The sequence below is a fragment of the Grammomys surdaster genome, unplaced genomic scaffold (assembly GCF_004785775.1).
Source record: "Grammomys surdaster isolate TR1022 unplaced genomic scaffold, NIH_TR_1.0 209, whole genome shotgun sequence".
Lineage (NCBI taxonomy): Eukaryota > Metazoa > Chordata > Mammalia > Rodentia > Muridae > Grammomys > Grammomys surdaster.
This window is the reverse complement of record NW_021604654.1, coordinates 1,692,179-1,702,723: the sequence shown is the minus strand read 5'-3', so window position 1 is coordinate 1,702,723 and position 10,545 is coordinate 1,692,179. Positions and strand designations below refer to the sequence as shown.

Below are 10,545 nucleotides of genomic sequence, written 5' to 3'. Positions count from 1 at the left end.
CCTTTCTCTCTCTCTCTCTCTCTCTCTCTCTCTCTCCCTCTCTCTCTCTCTCTCTCTCTCTCTCTCTCTTTTTTGGTTTTTTTTCGAGACAGGGTTTCTCTGTGTAGTCCTGGCTGTCCTGGAACTCACTCGGTAGACCAGGCTGGCCTCGAACTCAGAAATCCGCCTGCCTCTGCCTCCCAAGTGCTGGGATTAAAGGCATGCACCACCTCCGCCCGGCCACTCTTTCTCTTGTTATTCACATTTTAGCATTAAAAGTAGCTGCATCCTAGCTCTTAGGAAGTTGAGGCAGGAGTATCTGGTATTTACGAACAACCTGAGCGTAAGTCTTAGGGGATGAATTCCCTCTCTCGCATAATGAAGTAATACACAGGTTGTCACCTCCAACACTCTCAAATGGAGCTCTGCATCCTCCATCCTGCCCCAGGACCTGTTGCTGTGCCCCTGGACAGCACCATGTTCATGAGTTTCTTGCCTTCTACTGGGAATCGCCGCCTGAGTCCTCCCTGTCCCCGCAGCTCCCGCCTGCCATCTTGTGGCCATATTGGGTAGCACGCCTCACTCCAACTGGGTTCCCCTCTTTCTGGCCTGAGGTCGCGGGGCGGCCAGGTCGCTGAGTCCAGTGTTTGCACCCGGCATGTAACTTTGCCTCCTCACAGGTCCAACAGCTGCTGTCAGACCCAGCTCACAACCTCACCCTTGCAAACAGGCATGCCGCCCCGGCTGGCGCAGCGCTCCGGCGACCACATTCCCGGCTGCAGGATTCCGGCTTGCATGCACTCGCCTCTCCTAACAGCACACGGAGGGAGGAAGGGGACACTTGGTTTTAGACCTGGCCTATGACCAGCAGCTGTGACCCGAGGCTAAAGATTGCTTAACAAGAGATTGACTTTTTGGGTCTACATTGAGTGAACCAAATACAAATTTGAAATTTATGACTTAGAGGAGGAAAGGCCATAGAGGAGGCCAATCGATAAAGGACGTGGGTCAATTGGTAAGTTTAATCACCAATACGCCTCAGCCAGACGTATTATCCTTTGTGAGTATGCAGTAACTAACTTCATTTGGTCTAAATAAAGTATAAAGGTCACTAGTTTATATTTTTGCTGTAAAACAAAGTTTATTAAGTAAAGCGATTAGCTGGGTGTGGTGGCCCAGACATTTAATCCCAGCACTCAGTGGCAGGAGAATCTCTCTAAATTCAAGGCCAGCCTGGTCTACAAAGTGAGTCCAGGACAGCCAGGACTATACAGAGAAACCCTGTCTCAAAAAACCAAAACATAACAAAAAGAAAAGGCCGGCTGTGGTGACTTATGTGTGTCATCTCAGCAAGCAAGAAGCTGAGGCAGGAGGATTGATTGACACGAGTTTGAGGGCCAGAGTGGCTTAAGTAGAAAACAAAACATTCTAAAAGTTTAGATCATTTGAGTCAAAACACCTAGCAGAAACTATCCAGTAAAAACTTCTAAGCTCGCTGGGCGGTGGTGGTGCACGCCTTTAATCCCAGCACTTGGGAGGCAGAGGCAGGCATATTTCTGAGTTCGAGGACAGCCTGGTCTACAGTCTACAGAGTGAGTTCTGGGACAGCCCAGGCTATACAGAGAAACCCTGTCTCGAAAAACCAAAAAAAAAAAAAAAAAGAAAAAGAAAAACCCCTTCTAAACTCGCTGGCGGTGGAGGCTCAAGGCTTTAGTCCCAACTTAACAGAGACACTGTCTCGGGGGGAAAAAAAAGGGAAGAAAGAAAAAGAAAAAAGGCAAACCCAGCAAACGGGTAGCAAGAGCATCTTCCGCTACACAGAGAATGCTGAGAGGCCATTCTTCTACGCATGTGCAGGAATCCAGTCCGCCCCGCCCGGCCCCGCCACGCCCCGCCCCGCCCTCGGAGAAGCTTGCGGGTGTTCTAACCTGCGCGGCTCGGTCTAATGCAGCACCGTTCGCGCAATGGTTTGTACGCATATGCAGGTGCGGCTCCTCCCTCTCGAACCCCCGCGGCTAGCTCCGCCCCAGAGCAGCGAACTTTGTACGCATGCGCATGTTAGCCCCGCCTAAAGTACGTTAATGTCTATCTAGGCTTCATGGAGCCAGTTAGCACCAGACAATCAACTCCGCCTCCTCGGCTCGGTGGAGGTACTGCGCATGCGTCGACTTTCCGGTTCGGCCGCTAGGAGGCACTAAGGCCGCTCTAGTCGGCCGGGAGCCATTTTGACAGTCTCGCTAAGGATGATGGGATTCGGGGGCGGGGCTGACAAGGCAAGATGGCGGCGCCCATGGAAGTGGTGGTGTGTACAGACTCCGCGGCACAGTTATGGAGCTGCGTGGTGTGGGAGCTTCATTCGGGCGCCAACCTGCTCACCTATCGAGGCGGCCAAGCGGGGCCGCGAGGCTTGGCGCTACTCAATGGCGAGTACCTGCTAGCAGCGCAGCAGGGCAAGAACTACATCTGTGCTTGGGAGCTGCAGCGCAAGGTGCGAGACCTCAGCGTCCGCGGGGCAGTCGAGAATACTCGGGCGCTCCAGGGTTAGGGTCCCGGCGACCCTGGTGTGGCTGCGTGATAGGGGTGTACTCAGAGGTAAAGGGATTTTCCCCTAGGAGGTTGGCGCTGAGGCGCCCTGAGAGATTTCTGCGCGCATGATCAGAAAGATGTATGGCGAATCGGCTTTTGCACACTTGTATTAGGGGTGCTAATTTTGATGCAGAAGGGAAAATGGGGTCCGTTAGAAGTCATGCTTTTGGTCGGCATGGCACATCAGAGACTCCAAGGAGCCACGGGAAGAGGTAGACTGACGGCCCCTGCTTTTGTTACCCGATTTTGTCGTGGATCTTAACTATCAAGACTGACTGAGGCCTGGGGTCTTTTTGGTTCGTATGTTTCTGGAACACAGAACTTCCTTCTTGTCCGGTAGGATTCCTACTACTGAGCCTCGACCCTGCCCTTCACTAGGGGGATATAGGCAGACGGTTCTAACCCTGAGCCGCACTTCCAACCACTCACTTGGGCAGTCTATCTCCCCAACCCACTTTCTCTTGCTCTCTGTACTTAAAATTTTTCCCTTCCTGATGGCAAGTGGTGGCGCACGCCTTTAATCCCAGCACTTGGGAGGAAGAGGCAGGCGGATTTCTGAATTCGAGGCCAGCCTGGTATACAGAGTGAGTTCCAGGACAGACAGAGATACACAGAGAAACCCTGTCTCGAAAAACCAAAAAAAAAAAAAAAAAAAAATTCCCTTCCTTTGCCTCCATCCTGATACTTACATAGTTTGTCTTGTATTCTATGTCCCTAGGACCAGCTCCAACAGAAAATCATGTGTCCTGGGCCCGTCACCTGTCTGACTACAGCACCTAACGGCTTGTATGTCCTGGCAGGAATTGCAGAGAGCATCTACCTGTGGGAGGTGAGAACAGCTTGTCACATGTATATGTCACTTGGGAATGCTAAAGAGTAAAACTGGTCAGGGACCAGTTTTAACTGAGGTAGGCAGGTGGTCTTGGGGATTTTACCCATGACTTCTGAGACCAACATGGGAACATGTCTGTAGGGTCCTAACTTGTGACTGAGACGCAGCGCAGTGCTCACCCCACTGGTGGACCTAGTGCTGCTGTGAGCAGCCAAGAAAGAAACTTAGAAAGGGTGGTGACCAGAAGCTATGCAGAGGAGGGAAGCATTTATTCGGTTATACTTGCAGTTTATATTGAGGGAAGTCAGGGCAGGAAGCAAGTCAACTCCTCAGTTTATATCCACAGTCAACAGCAAAGAAAAATGCTTCTGTGATTGACAACACTTGTTGCTCTTGCAGAGGACATGGGTTCAATTCCCAGCACTCACATGATGGTATGCAGCCATCCGTAACTTTAGTTCTAGGGAACTTGACACTTCTTTTGATCCCATTAGGCCCCAAACATGCCCTAGTACACATATAGACTTGCAGGCAAAACACTCAAAAAGAAAATAAACCTGGAAAGCACAGAATCTTTTAAAACTTTATTGAATGAGAGAGATGGCACAGCAGTTAAGAACATCGGCTGCAGGCGGATTTCTGAGTTCGAGGCCACCCTGGTCTACAGAGTGAGTTTCAGGACAGCCAGGACTACACAGAGAAACCCTGTCTCGAAAAAAAATCCAAAAAAAAAAAAAAAAAAAAAAGAACATTGGCTGCTCATTCAGAGGATCCAGGTTTAGTTCCCAGCACCCACATGGCAGCTCACAACTGTCGGTAGCTCCAGGGAATTAAGCACCCTCATCTGGCCTCTGAGAGTACCCTAGACCTGCAAAACTGTCAGGGCCCCTGAGAGATGGCTCAGCGGTTAAGAACTCTGACTACTCTTTCAGAAGTCCTGAGTTCAATTCCCAGCAACTACACGGTGGCTCACAACCATCTGTAATGGGATCTGATGCCCTCTTCTGGTGTGTCTGAAGACAGCCACAGTGTACTCAAATACATAAAATGAATAAGTAAATTTAAAAAAATGTATAAAATAAAACTATCATAAGCCCAGTGGTAGCTAGCCCCCTTTGTCTCACAGTCAGGGACAAAAGGTATCGTCCCCCTGCTTCCCACCGAGCCGGAGGTCAGTCTTCAGCCTTTTGTTGCCCTGGCTGCCTGGCTGTGCTGGGACTAGTTAATAACCTTGGCAGTGAGTAAGCCTGGAGGACTACATGCTCTAGGCTGTCTTGACCTGGCCTTGTGTGGATGGAAGACTGGAAGCCCAGAGCTGACCTCAGCCGGGTTTTGCTACTCCTGGCTTCATCTTCCTCGAAGCCATCCCAGGACCTCCATGATCATTCCTAGCCCACGATTCTGAAGCTGTCTTGGACAGAGAGGAAAACGAAAGCCAAGGTATCACGGCCCCACAGAAGAGGGTCACATGGGCTGTTCTGCTGTGTCCTGAGAGCCCTGCATCTGAGACTTCCCTTTCTTGTTCTTTCTTGGGTTTTGTGTGCCTGTTGTGTGCACATGTACATGCTTTGTACGTGACTGTTTACATGTAGGCAGCAGAGAACAACATCAGTTGTTCGTCCCTGACTTGCATCTTCTGTGGGACAGAATCCTATTGTTCCAAGTTTCCAAGAGTTCTCAGAATGCCGGAGACTCACATCTGCCTGTACTCTGTTCAGGTTTTGGAGATCTGACACTGGGTCTTCACACTTGAGTGGCAACTACTTTACCCAGGAGAAGCTGTGGTCTTGGATTTTGTTTTCTGAGATAGAGTCTCATGTAGCCCAGCCTGACTTTGAACTCCCTTGAATTCCAGAGCCTCCTGGTACCACCTTCCCAGTGCTGGGGTGGCAGTGCCTGGCTTTCTCGAGCCCAGCACCAAGCCTGTTGGGCAGGAGATCTCCACTCAGTTGCTGTCCCAGCCTTTTAAAGCACTCTTTAAACTCTTTTGGTTTTGGTCTTTTTTTTTTTTTTTTTTTTTTTTTTGGTTTTTTGAGACAGGGTTTCCCTGTATAGCCCTGGCTATCCTGGAACTCACTCTGTAGACCAGGCTGGCCTCGAACTCAGAAATCCACCTGCCTCTGCCTCCCAAGTGCTGGGATTAAAGGCGTGTGCCACCACCGCCCGGCCAAAATTAATTAAGGAATTGTTTTTGGGTAGTGTTGCATTGACTTTAATTTGTATCTCTTTATTTGCTATCCTGGGGATTGAACCCAGGACCTTGGGCATTCCATGCAAACGCTCTGCCACTGAGCCATACTCATCCCTCTTGGTTTTGGTCTTTTTGAGACAGAGTTTCTCTGTATCGTAGCCCTGGCTGTCCTGGAACTTGATCGATAGACCAGCAGGCTGGCCTTGAACGCAGGGATCCATCCACCTGCCTCTGCCTCTGCCTCTGCCTCTGCCTCTGCCTCTGCCTCCACCTCCAGAGTGCTAGGGCTGAAGATGTGTGTTACCGCCGCCCAGCCTCTCTCCGGCCTTTTAAAGCAGTTGTTGTTGTTGTTTTGGTTTTTTGGTTTTTGGTTTTTCGGTTTTTCAAGACAGGGTTTCCCTGTGTAGTCCTGGCTGTCCTGGAACTCACCCTGTAGACCAGGCTGGCCTCGAACTCAGAAATCCGCCTGCCTCTGCCTCCCAAGTGCTGGGATTAAAGGCGTGCGCCACCACTGCCCGGCTTAAAGCAGTTTTTGTTTGTTTGTTTTTTGTGTTTGTATGTGTGTGTGTGTATGTGTGTGTGTGTGTGAGTGTCTTGCCTACATGTGTATCTGGTGCCCTTTGGAGGTCAGAGGTGTAGAATCCCCTGGAGTTACATGTGGATGTGGCCCTCCTGTGGGTGCTGGGAATCAAACCCAGGTCCTCTGGAAGCACAGCCAGTGCTCTAACCACTCAACTATCTCTCCAGCCCCAGCATCCTTTCTTATGCAACCCAGGACCACCTTCCCAGGGCTGGTACCCTCCATAGGTGGAGGGCCCAGTCCAACATTTAATCAAGACAATTTCCCACACTGGCTCACAGGCCAGCTTAGTGGCAGCAAATTCTCGGTTGAGGTTCCTTCTTCCCAGGTGACTCTTGTTTGCTTGCCTCTCCAAGACTAGCTTGGTGCCACCTCTTGCTGATGGCTGGCTACTGCTCCATCCTGGGTCGCTAAGAATTTCTGAGTTGTGGCCACCAGGGGGCACTGCACAGTCCACAGGTTCTTGGGCTAAGGCAGGTGTGGGAATTTGCCCTTTCTCTGGGGTGAGGGGCTCACAAAGGACCCATAAGTCTCAGCATCTGTGTGGCACCCAAGAGCCTGCTGGGCCTAAGGTTCTGCTGACGATTGTGGGCCATATTCTCTTTGAGGTGTGGCCATGTGGGCAGTAGCCGCGTTGTCCTTCCACACCCTGAGTTATCCCAGACACCCAACAGAAACCCAGCCCCCCTTGGCATGGAGCCTAGCCTTTGTGCTCACCACACTGCCCCTGAGCAGCCCCTGGTCCCCTCCCTGTTGCGAGTTGGAATGTCTAAACACCAGCCTTAGATGCAGGCACTCCGGCTGCAGCCTCGCTCTCACCCTGCCAGGACCCTGTTGCTTGCTGGGTTTTTCTGCCTTCTGCAAGGTTCTCCCGTAACTGAGGCTGACCACAAACTCAGGGCACAAGTGCCTCAGCCTCCCAAGCAGTGGGAGGCCACCTCCACCATTGCCCCTGTGTGTGCTGAGCTGGAGCCTCACACATGCTGAGCAGCAGGGGCCTCTTTTCTGAGGACAGAGTGGGGTTCCACTATCATCAGACGCTGAGGACACAGCCAGAGCTGGCCAGTGCACACTGATGCGGGCCTGCGGCCTTCCTGGGTCAGTCTGTCGATGACCCTAGAGCAGGTGGATGGCATGGGCTGCCATAGTCTATGCCCCTGACCATTGGTGCCTGGCCTCTCACAGGTCTCCACAGGGAACCTCCTGGTCATCCTCAGCCGTCACTACCAGGATGTGTCATGCCTGAAGTTTACAGGTGATGGTAGCCATTTTGTCTCCACGGGCAAGGACTGCCTGGTGCTGGCCTGGAGCCTCTGCAGGTAAGCTGTGGGCCATAGGCCATGGGCCAAGATCTACACAGAAAGGCTGTGGGGGGGCCTCGGGGCAGCGAGGAGGCTGGTGACATCTGGGGTATCCCATTCTTGGGAGGCAGGCCAGGGGCTTTCCACATGGCCTCACTACTACTGTGTGCCCAGTGTGCTACAGGCAGACCCATCCAGGATCCTTGCTCCGAGACATGTCTGGTCCCAGCACACGCTCCCAGTCACAGACCTGCACTGCGGCTTTGGGGGCCCCATGGCCCGGGTGGCCACCGCTTCACTGGACCAGACCATAAAGGTAGTATCCCTAACCTGGACCTATGAATTCCTGGCAGCCACTGGATCTCAGCGAGGAGGGATGGAGACTGGCCTCCCCCTTGCCGTGGCTGTCTGGGCTCCAGACAGCCCATAATCCCTATGCCGGACCAAGGACACTCAGAAATGGACTGTCCAGCATGTCTGCTGGAAATTCCCACTCGTCCACGCATCAGTGGCCAGATGCCCTTGAGTGTTTGGGCTTGTTTATTTGTTATTGGCACAGTGTTAGAGAAGGAACCCAGGCCATGAGTCTGTGAGACCAGTGCTCTACCTGAGCCTCGCCTCCAGCCCTCTTTTATCTTCTAGTTTTAGACAGTTTTTTGCTTGTTTTTTGAGATTTTTCTCACTGTGTGGTCACAGCTTGCCTGAAACTTGGTGTGTACCTGTAACTCACAGACCCCCTTGCCTCTGCCTAGGAGCGGAGGGATTGAGGGCAGGATTGGAGACATATTCCCTGGCTAGTGCTTTGGGTCTTCAGCAACCCCACAGCGGCTGGGGTGCCTGTGATTCTGTGGGGGTTCAGAGGCTGGTAGCATGGGCGTGGTGGTGCCAGGGTCCCCATCCCTCCTCGCTCCCCGACTTGGCTGTGTGCCTGGGTGTCCACAGTGCCAGGCTTCCCGTCTCTGCAGCTCTGGGCCATCTCCTCGGGAGACCTGCTACTGTCTGTCTTGTTTGACATGGGCATCATGTCTGTGACCATGGACCTGGCCGAGCACCACATATTCTGTGGAGGAAGCGATGGCTCAATCTTCCAGGTGGACCTGTGCAGCTGGGTGAGTGGCCCTCTAGGACTGAGGCACCCCCAGTCCTTTGCCCTATATCACAGGCACTTACAACCCGTCTCCACCCACAGCCCGGACTGAGGGAGCACAGCTTCCAGCCCGAGCAGAACACAGGGAAGGTCTTCAAAGGACACAGGTAGTCACCTCAGCCAGGTGGGGTCGGCACAGTCCTCACACCATGAAGCACCCAACCCTTGTCCCCCCTCTCCCAGGAACCAAGTGACATGCCTGTCGGTGTCAACAGATGGCAGCGTTCTGCTCTCAGGCTCCCATGACGAGTCTGTGCGGCTGTGGGATGTGAAGAGCAAGCAGTGCTTGCGCACAGTTGCCCTCAAAGGTGTGTACAAGGCCAGCACGGCCACGCAGGTACAAGGCAGGGCCCGTCTGCCAGCCAGGCCCTGACGCTGTGTTATTGTGTCCCTCAGGCCCAGTGACCAATGCAGCGATCATGCTAGCCCCAGCCAGCATGCTGAACCCTGAATTCAGACCCAGCCTGCCCCTGCCCCACTTCAACAAGCACCTGCTGGGTGCTGAGCATGGAGATGAAGCCCAGGGTGGGGGCTTGCGCCTGCAGCTTGGGCTCCACCTGCAGGTAGGACCCACAGGGCCCCTGCATGATGTCCACTCAGCTACTGTTCCAGAACATTCCGTACCCCAGAGTTCCTCCTGCTGCTGGTGCGCCTATCTTGCTACCCAGATCATTGGCACCCACCGCTGCTGCGTGTCAGCCTCACACGCTCAGATGACTTGTCCTGTTGCTCTCAGTGAGTGGCAGGTCACTAGGTTCTTTGAGGAGTAGATGGGTGGCAACAGTCAGGGCAGTCTGAGGTCAGGAGACACCCCACCAGGAAGGGGCTTCCACCTAGCATCCTCAGTGCCTCCCATGGGGCTCCAAGCCAGGTCTGTGTCACTCTATAGTGGCAGGCCCTTTCATAGAAGGTGGCAGACAGGGTGAGGGCCTAGTGTCCGAGAAGCTTGGCTGTCAAACCCCACCCTGCAGTCCCACTGTGTACCTTGCTGGATCTGGGCATTGGCCCAATCTACCTTCTGCTCTACAGCCTTCTTGGCCTGGATATTACAGGTCCCCATGTTGCCCTTAGCCCTGGACTCTGGTCTTGTGGTGGAGGCTGGGTCCTCTGAGGGCGGGGAACAGCACAGGTGACCATGCTACTTTACAGGGCAAAGACCCTAGCTACCTGGAGCGTCTGGAGCAGCTGCAGGCAGTGTTGTCCGGCTATCTGGAGAAGGTGGGTGGGGCTAATCCTGGTGGTGAGCGGTCCCGGGTGTGCGGACAGCAACAGCCCCACCCACACCCCCTCTCTCCACAGAACATGCTAGGCAGCCAGATGCTGCCAGCTCGTGTGTTTGAGCTGGAGGAGGAGGTGCGTAGCCTGCGCAAGATCAACCGGGACCTGTTTGACTTCTCCACGCGCATTATCACGCGGCCCTCTAAGTGATGCGGGCTGGGCAGCTGCCACACAAACACTTGCCGTGGGGCTGGGATTAGTGTTTTAACAAAGGATGGACTGAAAATCATCGTATGCCTCAGTTGTTCTGTCCCTGGCTGGACTGGGGCTTGGTTGGAAGGCCTGAGGCCTGAGAGATGGGGTAGGGTTACTGAGGAACAGACTGCAGAGTCCCCATTTACAGGGGCTAGTCAGGCAGCAAGCAGTCTTTCATGGATATCCAAAGCTCAGTCCCTACATAGTGTCCTGGGGCTACTCCAACAGTAACCTGAAATCCAGCCTAAATACCAACAGAACCTTCCAGAAAGCTGCCTTCAACTGATGGCCCTGCCTAACACGGAATCCAGAAATTCTGTGATTTATCAGAGCTGTTGGCACTGCAACTCAGAAGAGTGCCAATACTGACCTCAGGCCAGAGCCCGGACTGCTGTGCCCTCAGGTGACCATCCCTTGGGGAATGGCAGCCTCCTATGACATGGACCTCCGAGTCCT

The 10,545-nt window shown here is 53.3% G+C and overlaps 1 protein-coding gene across 1 annotated transcript; it reads left to right on the top strand.

Annotated features, from left to right (window-relative positions):
- The first annotated feature begins 2,248 nt into the window (after positions 1-2,248).
- On the top strand, positions 2,249-10,124 carry Wdr18 (WD repeat domain 18). Its single transcript, XM_028771693.1, has 10 exons — positions 2,249-2,467; positions 3,284-3,394; positions 7,354-7,487; positions 7,644-7,785; positions 8,435-8,578; positions 8,659-8,723; positions 8,800-8,924; positions 9,013-9,179; positions 9,766-9,834; positions 9,916-10,124. Exons 1-10 carry the CDS (start codon positions 2,258-2,260, stop codon positions 10,042-10,044), a joined length of 1,296 nt encoding a protein of 431 aa, XP_028627526.1. The 5' UTR covers positions 2,249-2,257; the 3' UTR covers positions 10,045-10,124.
- Positions 10,125-10,545: the final 421 nt, after the last annotated feature.

Coding starts and splice junctions, on each gene's coding strand:
- Wdr18 (XM_028771693.1), top strand. CDS start 2,258: ATGGCGGCGCCCATGGAAGTGGTGGTGTGTACAGACTCCGCGGCACAG. Junction 8,724..8,799: donor AAGGTCTTCAAAGGACACAG/GTAGTCACCTCA, acceptor CCCCTCTCCCAG/GAACCAAGTGACATGCCTGT. Junction 8,925..9,012: donor GCGCACAGTTGCCCTCAAAG/GTGTGTACAAGG, acceptor TGTGTCCCTCAG/GCCCAGTGACCAATGCAGCG.